The sequence below is a fragment of the Eschscholzia californica genome, unplaced genomic scaffold (assembly GCF_041429995.1).
Source record: "Eschscholzia californica isolate CP2 unplaced genomic scaffold, dmEscCali1.0.p SCAF_3, whole genome shotgun sequence".
In the NCBI taxonomy this organism is placed as follows: domain Eukaryota; kingdom Viridiplantae; phylum Streptophyta; class Magnoliopsida; order Ranunculales; family Papaveraceae; genus Eschscholzia; species Eschscholzia californica.
This window is the reverse complement of record NW_028238420.1, coordinates 41,149,414-41,164,606: the sequence shown is the minus strand read 5'-3', so window position 1 is coordinate 41,164,606 and position 15,193 is coordinate 41,149,414. Positions and strand designations below refer to the sequence as shown.

At 34.6% G+C, this 15,193-nt stretch overlaps 3 protein-coding genes and 1 long non-coding RNA gene across 4 annotated transcripts; all 4 read right to left on the bottom strand.

Moving 5' to 3' along the window:
- Window positions 1-1,152: 1,152 nt before the first annotated feature.
- LOC147550372 (uncharacterized) lies at window positions 1,153-2,813 on the bottom strand. The gene is made up of 3 exons (XR_015238205.1): window positions 2,774-2,813; window positions 1,662-2,351; window positions 1,153-1,508 (listed from the first exon to the last, which is right to left on the bottom strand). It is a non-coding gene; the product is annotated as an uncharacterized LOC147550372 (long non-coding RNA).
- Window positions 2,814-4,922: 2,109 nt separating this feature from the next.
- On the bottom strand, window positions 4,923-6,178 carry LOC147550371 (zinc finger BED domain-containing protein RICESLEEPER 2-like). Its single transcript, XM_086664779.1, has one exon. The coding sequence runs from the start codon at window positions 6,102-6,104 to the stop codon at window positions 5,109-5,111; it is 996 nt and encodes a 331-aa protein (XP_086520905.1). The 5' UTR covers window positions 6,105-6,178; the 3' UTR covers window positions 4,923-5,108.
- Window positions 6,179-6,467: 289 nt separating this feature from the next.
- LOC147550370 (pentatricopeptide repeat-containing protein At5g27110-like) lies at window positions 6,468-7,382 on the bottom strand. Its single transcript, XM_086668453.1, has one exon. The coding sequence runs from the start codon at window positions 7,380-7,382 to the stop codon at window positions 6,468-6,470; it is 915 nt and encodes a 304-aa protein (XP_086524579.1).
- Window positions 7,383-13,480: 6,098 nt separating this feature from the next.
- Window positions 13,481-14,722, bottom strand: LOC147550369 (uncharacterized). Its single transcript, XM_086668452.1, has one exon. It carries the CDS (start codon window positions 14,720-14,722, stop codon window positions 13,481-13,483), a length of 1,242 nt encoding a protein of 413 aa, XP_086524578.1.
- Window positions 14,723-15,193: the final 471 nt, after the last annotated feature.

The window sequence follows — 15,193 nt, the reverse complement described above, 5'->3', positions numbered from 1 at the left end:
ACTCATTTTTCACATTCCCAACACACACACACCATTATGTCTTTGACAAAATTAATGTAATAATAATCAACCATGCCTCTCTCTATCACTCTCCATCTTTAATTTGTCGGTGACCAAAATGTCCCAAGAAATGGACAGCCAATCGTCACACTTCCCTAACGTTCCAATTTCCTTTTTCTATTTTGGATTTTAACAAATAAAGAATTAAACTTCCTATTTTCCAATTTTTGTTACTATATTTGCAACTTACCCCCTCTTTTGTCTACCTCTAGGTTTGAAACTTTTAATGTCAATTTAAAACCGTCAGATTTACACTCTTAACACGTGTACCATTTAGATGCCAGATGTGAGTATTCATCACATTGGTGGGGCCTATCTGCTAGTATAATGGTTCTTTTTGTGGGACCCACGTAAAGCCAGTTAGCCGTTGGGTTGAATACTATACAGGTTGAGGCATGTTGATTACAGTATTTGCTTACCTGTAAAACAATATGACTACATTTTGTTATGATAGATAAACAATGACAATATTACCGTTGATTCTTCACACCAACTATAATATAATCACAATGATTCGTCCTACTTGCTAGAGTAGGTATTAAGGAATCACATTTTGGATTAACTAAAATTTATTAAGGGAGATATTATCCAATTCTTAAAATAATAAATGAAATAATCTATTAGCATAATCAATCTCTATCTATTTTATTTGACAAGATATGTGAGTAAGGCGAGATTGAGAAGACAAGATCCGATAATAATAAAGAGTCTATAATTTTCAACAAAAAAAGAGTATAATAATTGGACATCTAAAAAATATTATTTTGTATTTATGATATTTTGTTATTATCTCTGATATTGTTTCATATGTATTACTAGGCATAACCCGTGCCTTCGGCACTGACGACTTCATTATAATTCAAATTTTAAAACGGTAAAAAAGAAGAAAATTTGAATGTGAAAAATGATAAATTTATCTATAATTAAAAAATGATGTTTGTCACAAATCTATGCGTTTTATTATATAGATACATATGAAAGTCCTTACAACTTACCTCCCGGCGTCAAACCGAAGTTAAGGAAACCCCTTTCTTAGAACCCGCGTTCAAAAATACAAAAAATTGAAAGAAGAAGAAACTATGACACGATAATGATCATGGGTGTCTGGTGAAGCTGACCCATTAGTCCCAAAAAAAAACCTCCACCGTTTCAGCCTCTCTCTGCAACTTCTTGGAGTATCATTCCGTCCATACACGAGGAAAAGGCAAGTTTAAGGCTTTTCAAATCTTCTTCGATCATCTCATGATCTGATAGAGTGAAGGTTTTTGATACTCCTCCCGCAAGTAGAACCATAAGGAATGAATCAAATGTGGCTTTGATGACTTATTTTAAGACTAAAGGTTAAGCTTTATCCATTAGCATTGCAATGAGGAGAGCGAGATTTTTGTTTGAGAATTCGTAAGGCTGCAGGGCGGATACAAGCATTTGCAACATCACCTGCATAAAGACTTTCATAGAAGACAGAGTTTGAGTCAAGTGTTATGTCTGATTGAAATTGATTCAAAATTAGCCAGAGTCAGAAGTATGTGTTCGATAAAAACCTTACGGCCAAATAATCTGTCTCGAGTCAAATAAAGGGAAAAATGAAATAGTGTACAAACCTTAGCAAATCCGTTCCTCACCGATGACCGTATGTAGTTATTCACCTTATTACCCATTTCCACCATTGAGTCCCCTCTCTCTTATACCATTCCAAGGTTCGGTACATCTTTATTTAAAATCCTTGAAGCCCATAATGAAAAAGGGAATAAGTTTCCATCAAACCAGCAGTCCCTTTTTGAAAGCTATCATGATAATCAAGCAATCTCTTTTTAAACCAACCAAGCATTGAAGTAACAATGGATGACAAAATCTGAATATATTCAATATCTAAAAGATCTGCTTTCTTCACAAGATTTGCAACTTCAGTTAACCTAGTTAGAGAAGCACATAAAATTTCTTGTTTGGTTTGTGTTGTCCAAAACATATTGTTGAAAGAGGACCCACATAAAACACACATTATGTATGAACTTGTAAATTCATACAGTAGACCATGTCTTCTCACTGAGCTAAAGAAGTTCATCGACTTCATGAAGAACCGATGTCTCATCTTTAATGTCGAAAATGGATTGAAGCAAACAAATATTGGCAGTTGAAGTCGTATTGGCCAATGACACCTATTGGCAGTTGAACTATTTGTGCTTCTTAATTAATGACAATGTAACCACAGAGTTGAGTAACATTCTCATGGTTTCCGAGCTTTCAGTAGTATCGATTGGTTTCGTTTCACTCCCTCGAATTATATCTTAAAGCTGAAATAAAATTGCAAATAAAATTCCATTTGAAGGTAAAATTATAAATTAAGTTACACCTGAAATAACCATATATATTAGAACGGTAATCTAAAGGTTCTTCAATTCTCAAAATGCCTAATATTGACATCAACGCAAATCAAAGGGGAGATAACAAAAGGTTACTATATTCTTCGAGACAATATCAATGATTTTTCATTTCTCTTGCTTATCAACATCTTCATATTTTTCCCAATTTCCATTTTGTGTATCGATAGTATAAACAAACTAAATTACAGATTCCAATCAAAAGCTAGTTAATAGAGATTGAAGAAGGCATAAATTAAGATAATAGAGAGTACCATGTCTGCTTAGATTCATAGCTCTTGAAGAGAAATCAATGTTTAAGACGAATGATTATAGAAAGTTTAGAAAAACTATACCTGATTTCCGAAGTCTTTTTCCTTAGGGCATAAATTAGATAGTAAACCCTTAGACGATTCATATTTTGCTCTCGAAACCTATGTAGATAATAGAATCATTACAAATATGTACACCAAAACAAATTTACTATCGTAAAACCTAGAGAGAAAGATAGGGATAAAAGTGAGAATTTGCAATGACATCCTCAACGTCATGAAATCGAACATATTGGTGCAATGTGTGCTTGAAAAAATAAAACTCATTAGAGAGAGAGAAACAGATAATAGGATAGATGATTTCATTACCTAAAGCCTGTCAAGTTCTTTTCTTCTTTAAGAAGAGAGAGACGGTAAAGTTGGAGTAGATTTTGTTGTTGAGAAACATATAATGGAAGAAGATGATGAGATTGAGAATCAATTGAAGGTAAATGAGGGAGAGGTGTGTAACGGTGCACGTGAAGAGAGAGGGCAGAGGAAGGGTTTCGATGCCAATTCAAGAGGGATCCAAGGGTTCAGATTCTCTTGGGACTCAAATATTGTAATTTGCATTGGGTGCACTAATTTTGTCCCAATCACCATGTATTTATTTTGTTCAAGTGATTGTCCAAATCAGAATCCAACTCACCATCAAGGAGCATTTATTTTGTCCCAGTCAGCACAACCCCACTCTGTTTTGTTATATAGATTTACTTTTCTAACTTAGGGTCCGTTTGGTATGTGAAAATTGATAAGAAAGAAAGTCATTTTTTATCTTTTTCTTTCCCATGTGAAATCAAGCTTTTGGGTGTTTGGTTGGGTAGTAAGAAAGTGTGGAGGTGCTTTTAGAAAGCAAAGTAGATTAGACTTTAAGTTGGATTTTTTAAGAGGTGCCTTCAGAATTTCGTCCAATTGTCTTCTTCCCTTCCTAAATCTTATCCACAATTGAGAAGCACACTCCACAATTGAGAAAGAGAAATTAGGGTTTTTCAAGATAGAGAGTGAATTCATGTTAGGAAGGTTGAGGAGATGAATATGAAGGAGAAAGAGGTGAACTTTTTTGTTAAAGGTATTTACTTTTTATTGAATCTGAAGAAAAGGAAATCAATGTCAAGATGAAGAAGACCACCAAGTGAGGGAAATTCGTATTTGGGGGCAGCAATGAAGATTTTCTAATATTGAAGAGTTTGGAAAATGACAAATCCTGACAAAACAAATCCCTAATCATATAGCAAAAATGGTAAAATCTCATATTTTCTTCTTCATCCCATTTTCTTCTTCGTCAAAATTTGGGCTCTGTTTTTAATTCATGGATGGTGATTATTTCATTAATTCCCGGATGAACCAACAAAATCATCATAATATTCAAGAAGAAGATGAAGAGAGTGGTTGGAGTTATTACTTTGATGATTACTTCCCAGATAATTATACAGAAACCCATCTTCCTCCTTCCACTTTTATTTTTCTGGTTTTAATCATATCCTTTCTTTGGTTCCTGATGCTGCATCTGTTCCTCCATGGAAGTTCTCATCCAATAAAAACAACCACCATCATCGTGATATCATCTATCAATGAGTAGTACCAAGGAGCAACTCATACACATTGAATGAAAAGATGAATAAATTTCTGGTGAAGATGGAAATGGATACGAGTGTAGGGATCCATCTTGCTGGGAAGAGATGAATTTGATGGAGTTAGATAGTGGTGTTCAAAAGGCCGGGCCGGACCGTCTAGGAAAAGGCCAGGTCGGGTCTAGGCAGCCGGGTTGAAATGGTCCCGGGTCGGGCCTCCAACCCGGGTTGGCTAACCAAGGCCCAGCCCGGGACTGGGGACAAACCCGGGCCGGGCCGGTCCGGCCCGCAGGCTGGGTTTTTCAAAAAATGAGATGTAACATGTGACCTAACCGTTGGAGAATGTGACATGCAAATTTCAATTTTCATTAACCATTCTTTTGTTCCACTACTCCCAACATCACTTACTGTTACTCTTTTAGCAACTTTGGTCTTGCATGTTTTTTTTTGTTGTTGAACTAGGTCTTAGCATGTTTTTATGAAAAAAATATTTTATTGATTCCCAAATTTAGTCTAAATTTGTTTTATCGATAATTATTTAAAAAAAAATAAGAAGTGTAATTTAGTTTCTTTGCTCTTTAGTCAATTTTTTTCAAGTTATCCTAACTTATTGAAATTAAGAATGAACAACAAAATTGTAGAAATTAGATTGAAATAAAATAGAAAATTACATGAAAAAAGGTTGATAATTGGATCACTATAGATTAAGCACATCCCAACTAGGTTGGCACCCACTTAAACTATCAATCATTTCCAATTACCTTACATTAGAAAAAAACTTAAAAATTCAATATTGGTAAAATAAGTAACTAATCATCTTCAACAATTACTTGATCTTCTTCTTGTTCTAAATCATCAAATTCTTTTTGAAGCTCCTCCATGTAAGTGGTCTGTCTAGTCTCAAAATCATCCCAATCCTCCTCACGTATAAGTGCTTCAAAAATATCGGAATTTAACCGACTTCTTCTATCACTTAAAACCCGTGAACATGCACTAAAAGCCGACTCCGATGCAACGGTTGATGCGGGGGAAGAAAGTATATCACGAGCCATTATTTGTAAAATTGGGAAACAAATCCCGTTGGTTCTCCACCATTGTAGAACATTGAAGTTTTCATCAAATATAGTTTTGCTATTGTCTAAAGCTCCACCATGTAAATAACTGTTCAACTCATAATATCCAACATTACTTGTATTACATTGAGTTTCTCTTTGGCTACGACCAACTACTAAGTGTCTCCATGCACTAGTAGAGGTACTAGATGAAGCAACATTTTCATCATCTTCAACACTTTGAGTACCATACTTTTGTTGATAAGAATCATATAAATCTTTAAATAAATTGAATACATGTTGATCAATATCATAATTAGGCATAGTTTGAAGGTCATCATAAATTTTATGCAATAGGAAAGTGGTGTTTTTTAGCTTTAATCTAGGATCCAAGCATGAAGTTAAAATGAATAATGAAGGAACTTCATGCCAATATTTTTTAAACTTAGACTCCATTATACTAATTATATTATCATGTATTTGATAATCTTTACCCTTAACAAAAGCTTGAGTCATATCATAAAGTGAACTCAAAACTTCATTTGTAGTAGGATAATAAATACCGGATAATAAATTGGTAGCTTTATAAAATACCGTTAGAAAATCCAAAAATGAATCACATTTTTGAAAATCACGCATACTCAAATTAAATTGATTTTCAAATCCAATAGAGTCAATAATTACTTCTTCATAACCTTTATATGATTTTAGCATTAAATATGTTGCATTCCAACGAGTAGGTTCGTCCATCATAAATTTTTTGGCTTTTAGGCCCCTCTCTACACACAATTTCGAGTATTGTTGCAATCTAGAATTTGAAGTAGAAATGTACACAATAGCATCGGAAATTTTTTCAATAAAATTAAGATCCGGATCACGTGCAATTGTTTTAATACCATCTTGAACAACTAAATTAATGATATGACATACGCATCTAACATGAGTAATTTTAGAACCAAAAAAGTCATTAGGGTGCTTCTAAAGGCACCTGACCAAACAGCTGTTAGCATCCATCTCTGTTGGCACCACGCCCAACCGCTCTATTCTCTGTTGGCACCACTCAAGTATGTAGGCACCGGTCCATTATCTGTTGACCCTAACCCCTCCATCCATCTCTCAGATATTCCATCCAAAATTGGGGATTTCATCGAACAATGCAATAGCATGATTAAGAAGACCAACTCGCATGTAACCTTCGATCATGGAAGAGTAAATCGAGTTGGAAGGATTGATTCCAAAACTTCTCATCTCTAAAAGAAACCCTCTAGCTTGGTTTAGCTTGCCGGACTTACTTAAAGCATCTACCAGAATAGCATAAGCATCAATACTTAACGAACCACTTGTTTTCCAACTATCAAACATCTTAACTACATCATTGACTAAACCCAAGTTTCCATACATTGACATCATGTACAAGAACTCATTACCACTTACCTTGAAATCTTCTCTGGTTTGCATTTCATTAAAAATCAATTCAGCCATTTCTTTCATTTCTGCTTTTGAATATATATAAAGCATAGATGAGTAAACCATTTCTTTCTTTTTAACAATCTCAGAAGTTTTAATCTTAGCAAATATATTCTCAGCATCATCAATCAAATCAATTTTTCCACAACCACGAATTAAAGATGCAAAAACATAACCATCAACATTAAAACCAGATACCTGCATGTTCTTTATAAGTTCAAGAGCTACCAAAAGCTTCCCCTTTTCGATCAATGTCTCCACGAAAATCCCCAAACTCTCTTCATCATCTACATATCCTTTTCTGAACAGAGATTCCACTTCTGAGACCATGTCTTCTTTCATGAATAGAGTAATCAAATTCCTGCATAAACATACATTAGGCTTATACCCAACTCGAATCATCTCTTCCATAATCACCCAGCAAAGCTTTACCCGCCTAGCCTTATACAAAATACTCAATAAAACCCTGTAGATTTCTTCATCTGCAAGAACCCCTTTCTCTTCCATCTCTAAAAACAACTTCATTGCCGGTTTTGAATCTCCATTCACTCTATAAACATCCATAAGAGATGAATAAAACCCTAAACTAGGGTTTTTCTGCCTCATTTTGGATTTGTTTGATATCAAAAGCGCTTCTTTACACATCTCATGTTTGGCGTAAACTGAAATAACATGATTGAAACAACTCTCATCAAATTCTTTCTTTTCCAACACTTCACTAATAAGAAACTCAGCAATTTCAGGATGATTCGGTACAACCAAATCAAAGAGGCTATTTAAGTCATTACTAGAGAGAGAAAACTGGTGCTTATAGAGACCTCGAGTCAAAAATCATTGACTTGAGTCAACAATATTTTTGGATGCTAACAGCTGTTTGGTCAGGTGCCTTTAGAAGCACCCAAGTCATTAACATGTCGAGCTTGAAATAAAGACATTGCACTTGTATTAGCACTAGCATTATCAAAAGTAATACTAATACACTTGCTCATAATATCATATTCTCTAAATATGTTATATATGCTTTGATATATTTGACTACCATCATGGGGGTAAGTACGTAATCGAAGACCAATAATACGTTTACATAAAATCCAAGTCTCGGGATTAATATAATGTGCGGTTACAACTAGATAACCGAATTTGTTGATAGCACTCCATATATCCGAAGTAAAAGAAATTCCACCTTTTACATTTTGTAGTTCATTTGTCACAAGAATTTTTTGATTTTTAAAAAGTTCCATGATGTCTCTCCTAGTTGTGTGTCTACTAGTTTTACGATATAGGGGTTGTATGGATTTTTTAATCCAACGTTCTAACTTTTCATCTTCGGCAAATCGTAAGGGTTGTTCACGACATGCTATATATAAAGCTAATTCTTCCTTCATTGTACGACTATTACATGTAAATAGTTGTTGGGTAGTAGTAGTACTTGGATTTATGGTTGTTTGTGTAGGAACACCTCCTTCGTGCTTAGGTCTACAAGTTTCTAAATGTCGTTTTAAAGTAGATGACCCTTTCGAAGGGTCTCCGACATAATCTCGTTTGCAATATTTACAAACGACCCTCTTTTCTTTTTTCCCTTTGATCGTTCTTTCTTCTATCGTAAAATAGTTCCATACATCCGATTTCAACCTTTTGTTCTTAGATGTTTGTGCTACACTTGGATTTTCACCCGGCGTAGGGATATTATCATCTCTCAAAGGACTACCAAAATCATAATCATTTACACTAATATTAACATCATCAAAGATACTCATAACTAATGAGGGGGTAAGAGAAGAGAATTATTTCGAAAATATAAATAGCTAGATAAGAAAATAAATTACTTACTTGATATTAATAATTGAGCTTCACTTGATACTAATAATAGATAGTTCACTTGTAGAGTTGTAATAGTAGTCTTGGCTCTTGAATAATTGTGAAGAATAAGAGTTAAATGATAAAGACTAGAGAGCTTGAATATGAAATTTAGAGAGGAATTAATTGTAGTAGAAATGAGTAGAGAGCTTGAAGAATGTGAAAATGGAATTGATATGATGGATTATTTATAGATAAAGAGAGGAATAGGAGATTGATGAAATGACTTAGTTGTGGTAGAAATGACAAATGAGTAAAAAGCTTGAGGAATGTAAAAATGAAGAGATATGATGAATCATTTATAGATAACACTCAAAAGAGGGGAGTAGAGGATTGATTAAATGACCTAATATACCTCCCCCCCCCCCCAACAACTAGTTGGAGGGTATTCTTGGTAAAAAGATAAAAGAAGGTAAAAAGTAAAATAGGTACATAGTACCTTTTGGCAATAGCCAATGACCTAAATGTGGTACTAAGTACCGTTTGGCAACAACCAATAAGCTAAAGGAGGTACTTCCCCAACAGAATGGTCAAGCATTCAAATAAATTTGACCGTTGACGGGCCAGGCCGGGCTTAAACCCGGTCCTGGCCCGGCGGGTTGAAATATCAGGCCCAGCCCAGGACCGGATCCTAACCCGGTTCTGCCTGGCCCATTTTATGAACGGTCCGGGCCCAACCCGGGCCGGCCCGGCCTTTTGAGCACCACTAGAGTTAGATAGAGAGAGTCTGAGACGGGAGGAGAGAGAGAGCGCGACATTTAGGGGGTGAGAAAGTGGCTTTCTCATGTTTTAGATGGGAAAAATTTTGACTTCATTTTCTAACTTTATTTTCTTAGGAAATTCGATTTTCCAACGCTTTTAGGTGAATCAAACAATGGAAAATCGATTTTCGTACGAAAATCGATTTTCCTATCCTATTTTCACGTGTTTCAAGCAGACCTTTAGTTATAAATATCACGAAATTACAAAATCAATCTATAAATATGAGTTTGGGTTTAGATTTAATTCTTTAAATTATAATCCACTGTGGTGAATCATCTCACAAACTTAAAGTTGTGAAGATTAACGGACATGAAGCCATTTATAGTTTTCTCGTTGACGTGGGTTGAAGTCTGAGGAAGAGTAATCTTTGGCTGAAACACGTTTAATATTAGCATCTACTAATTTTCGTTCATAGCATGACCTTAAATTCAATATTAGTGTGAAGCTAAAACTTGTTTGGGTTTTGGTTTTGTTGTGTTATATTGTTGTTCAATTTGATCATCATTAAAGGAGGTAGTAGTGAAATGAGTCCTCTCTTGTCTCTTCTAATTAATTTCACTATTTTTCTTTCCCAACTTAGTGTGATATCTTCTCTCATAAAAAAAAAAACTTAGTGTGATCTCTCTTTCTTTGTTTATTTGGAAGATGGTTTTTTTGATCAGTATTAATGACAATAGTGAAGAGATGGATTAAAACATATCCTGATTTATTATGATACTAGGCATAACCCCCGTCCTACGGGCGGGGGAATGCCCTTTGCGCAACGCGACGTGATATGCATTAAACTTATTGGACATATAATCTAGATAAATTTACTCTGATAAAACACTTATATTGATGGTTTTTTGCTTAAATTTAAAAGAGTCATGAGCAGAGTGTGATTTACTATATCGATAAAGAAACTCTCAAGAATTTTAATGTCAGAAAAAGACTTATTCTTTAAGGTACGACCAAACTTCTTTTTATCCACCTTATTATCTCATCCATTGCACTCTCCGGTTCTTCTACTTCAGCTGCCCTTTCACTTGGTCTGACTTGTGAACACCTCAACATCTTCTTCGTGTTTGGCTACTCCTTGTTATAAGTCCAAGTAGTTTCCTAGATATATAACATGTGCTTGCGACACATGGTATTTGTTGGACACAATTACCTGATGAGCAAATACAATTGTTTAGTGCCACTCCAAGTTCATTTGTCTGACATTTTTTTAGCAGTGTCTAGCAGTTTTTATAATTCCAGTACCTACTCTGCAACAAAGAGACAATGGTGAAAAGAATTAGAACTCCATATTAAGAAAAATATGAAACTTACATATGAAGCAAACCAGAAAGTGAAACACAAAAAGAATTGCGAAATAGAAATAAGAATTAAAGACTAAACTAAGAATTTGCAAAATTATCATCACCAAACAAAGCGACAATTCATAACGAGTATCAAAGCAAGGAGTTGGAAATTACTATTTTTGATAATAGGAAAAGAGGAAACAATTTGGAGCAAAAGAGGGAAATAATTACCGAAGAAGAACAAAGTAACTACTTGATCAAGAGGAGGAACATCGGTGAACAATTCAAAAGGCCAACGTAATTATTAAGGATTTGACAGATAAGCATTAAAGTTGGTTTCTAACTCCTTATTTGTGAACACTTGGATTTAACTCGAATAAAAATCAGATGGTGTAGGTTTATCCAAGTACAAATCTCTTCTGCTTACAGATAAAATTAAAGTCATGCTTGGGACAAACCAATGTTACCAGAAGTCCAGAACTCATTGTAGTTTGGTTTTCAGTTGGAGTCTTAGACAGACAGTCAAAGACAGATAGATAGAAAAAACCCCATAATTATGGGATGATAACCCCATAATTTTGATAGAAAATAATAGAGAACGTGACATTAAGTGATTCATTTTGGGAACTAAGAAAAGAGGTTGAAGTTGTGTGCTATCAAAAGAAACACAAGTCATTCAGCAATGTGAAAACTTGAATGGGAGTTGTATAAGAAAGCTTTGTACTTGCTGTCAAAGAGGTGAAGAACTTCAAATTAGACAATGAATAAAAATAATAATAAACTAAAATGATACATTAAACATGAGCTTTGAAGTTAATCGATGAATAAAAAAACTATCACGACAAAAAAAACCTAAAAAATTCCTACAATATCAAGATGGATAAGTTAAATTTCACCAGATCATAAAATTCAAATTGAAAAATATATTAGTCAGTGTAACTTATAAAGAAATTGTACCTGAAAGAGATGGTTGATCTTCGGATCAAATGGTTTTAGTTTTGCTAAAATCTCAGTCATTGTGTCATCTTAAGAAATAATATTTTATCTGGTAGTGGGAAGAGATTAGGGAAAAATGGCAGAGATGTAAGCTAGGATGAAACAAACAAACAGAAAATAAACAATGTATTGAAACTATGGTTACTTGAACAACTAAAAATCCAAAAGATATGCACGACAACATTAGAAAAGTCAATTTACTCACTCAAGTAAAGAAAAGTGGAAGCTAAAAGAAGTTAACAAATTTTAGATAGATCCAAAACGAGAACCCTGCAAATTAGTGAAAAGAAACTGCTCTTAGTAACAATTGAGATGATTTATATTCTCTTCCTTGATTCTCCTCACCTGGTTAATGACAATAACGGAATCAAACTACTACAAGGTCGTCCACAAGGAAACAGAGATAATGAAAAAAAGACAGCTTAAGTTTGTGATGGGGCTCATCTGTATCGATTAACATCTTTTTGTACGGGTATACAACGTCCATGATAAGAAGCGGCAAGACATGGCTGTTTGAGTGTTTCCAACTTTCGTGCTCCGATTTCCTTTCACCATATTCCTTTGGAAAGTTCTTCTTTATGATGTTATCTAATGCCAGACTGATAACCAATACGAGAACTTGAAAATGATTAGGGTTTCAATGGAGTACTAATATGACAATAGAAGAGGAATACCATTTGTTTGTTTCAAGATCAGATATTATCGACTAAAACAGAAATTTGATAAATGAGCAAACAGTAGGAACCCAATAGATTTATCACAAGCAATTTTGAACAATAATATGGTATCTCTCCTGAAATCTGAACTAATATGAAGATTATATGAAGTGGTTGTATTATAATTGTATCGAGTTGTTACTACAGGGAAGGTAACTCTGGAACAAAACAAAATCTTACTAAAATCTCTTCAATTAAAAGTTCGTATAAAAAAATATAAATTTTTGGAAGTAGGAAAAAGTATTGGACGAATCACAAAACAAAATAAGCAAGTTGCTAGTGAAGCAAACAACTACTGTACCATTAATTCTATTCCCTTCAAACATCTTCTTCTTTCCAACATTCTAGTTGAGGCATTTTATCAAACATCTTGACCACAATTTCTAATTTACGAGATATAATATCTAAAAATATCTAGTGAAGCTCAGATCCAATTAAATGGGCGAAATGCAAATAGAAAAATAATATTAAAATGGAAAATCAGAAGACAAAAATTTATATCTTCTGTGATGAGGTTTTTACCGCTATCTTCTTTGTTGATTCTAGTTCACTGAGTTCCTCATAAAGATTAAAATGCAGATTTTTTTTTAATTCGTCATGAAGATATCGACATATTTTCTCTCACCCGTGCAACATCTATGGAGTGAAAAGATGTTTCATAGGAGACTATTAGGTGAAGAAGAGTAAATGAGGAATTTACTTAGGAACTTGTAACTGAAATCTTCACCCTCTTTAGACATAAAAGAGGGAATGAATAATGAAGCAACATATTCACGGAAGAACAGTCAGGAACACCATCGGACAGGAAGGGTTGAACGAATTTACAGAGAGATGAGAGGTTTTGGCGTTTCAGTTTCACAGAGAGAGACGGGCAGAAGTAGTATGTGAGGCGTTACATCAACGGGTTGGATCCACGTTAGATTAGAGGGTAGGATCAACGTATATTAATTATGTCCTAGTGTCATGTCCATGTATGTAGATTTTATCCTAGTCACATTGCCAAGTCACATTCTCTTTTTTTTTTTTGATGAAAAGAGGCTTCAACCTATCATTCATTAAGAATCAAAGAAGTAATGTGAAGACTATCAAACAAGATAGATTCACTGATACATGTAGGTAGTACTTGGCCTATCCAAGTGTTTACAACTCGATTATCCACTGCATATGTAACGAGATTATGAGCCACAAAATTGGTTTCTCTTTGCGTAAATTTGAATCTGAATTCTTCGAAATTGTGTAGACTGTCAAAGATTTCTGCGACGATACTTCTAATTCTCCATGGTGATTCTTCAATTGGTGAGGTGCAAGCCTTGATAAAATTTTGTGCGTCTCCCTCGAAGATACACTTTCTTGCGTTCAAACGTCTCGCTAGTTCAATGCCCAAAAGCATCGATTTAGCTTCAGCTTCAATTGGACTATTTGCTGGAAAGATGTTGGTTGCAGCGGCAATAAACTGTCCCTCATGGTTTCTAATCACTGCTGCTGCCCCGCCTCTTGAATTTGACCAAGCTCCGTCCACATTAATCTTTGCTACACCTTCAGTAGGGGGTTCCCAAAAACCACTATGCTGTTGGGTTTGTTGTTCATTACTTTCATAACCCTGAGGAGTACCATAGGTGCCGAATTCATGTATCATAGTTAAAGATTCCTCAATGATTCTTGCAGAACTCACTTCGACCCCTTCAAAGACTTTCTTGTTCCTTGCTTTCCATAGAAACCACATCAAATGTAGTCCGATTTTTACCCCTTCATTGTTGTGTTGTTGTTCAAACCAATGTTTAACAGTTTCTCGAAGAGTCATGTTTCCCTCCATTCTTATTCCAAGCGGAGAACGAAACCATAGCTCTTTAGCAAATTTGCATTCTTTGAATAAGTGGTCGATATCCTCTTCTTCTTCATGGCAAATGGGACATAACTTAATTTCAGTAGGATTGTATTTCAATGAATTGACGCGAACCGGCAGAGCATTATGCAATAACCTCCATATAAAACATTGAATTCTGGGTGCTATATCATTCATCCTCCATAGTAGAGACCATGGGAACTCAACCATACTCTCATCATTGTTGTTTGAAGAGGAAGGATTTTCCTCTTCAATGGTTTTATATAAAGACTTGGACGAGAAAACACCCTTTTCCGTCAAGCACCAAATCAGAGAGTCTTTCGCATTAGGTGAATATGACAATTTCAAGATTTCAGTAGTAGAAATCGGATCAAAAATTTGTGAAACCACACTCCTATTCCAAGTCTTTGTAATTGGGTCTATGAGGTCTTTTACCCAGAATACCATAGGGATCTCTTCATCTGTTTCTCTCGGAGCCAAGTCACATTCATTTACATTAATTATGTCCTAGTCACAAGGATCTGTTTTGTATAATATAGATTGCAAGAGGTTATGTTGTAGTGACCGAAGAGGTTCATTGGATGGGTAAATTCACTTCAGTTTTCCAAAAGTCTTTTTTTATGTATCTGAAGTTTGGTTATTGGGTAAGTTGTAGATTAAAACATTTTCCAAAAGTCTTTTTTTTTTTCTATGTATTTAAAGTTTGGTTATTGGGTAAGTTGTAGATAAAAACTTGAGTACAATGTACATATATGTTGGGTTTGGTTTAAAGATTTTAATTTGGAGGATTTTGGAACGTTATGGATATTTTTTATGAATTTTTTTTTGTGAAAGTAAGCATCCGCCTAATATTTATTCAATATAAAAAAGATTAGCTTTATCTGTCGCTAGCTGACTTACAATATAATTAGGAGGTTG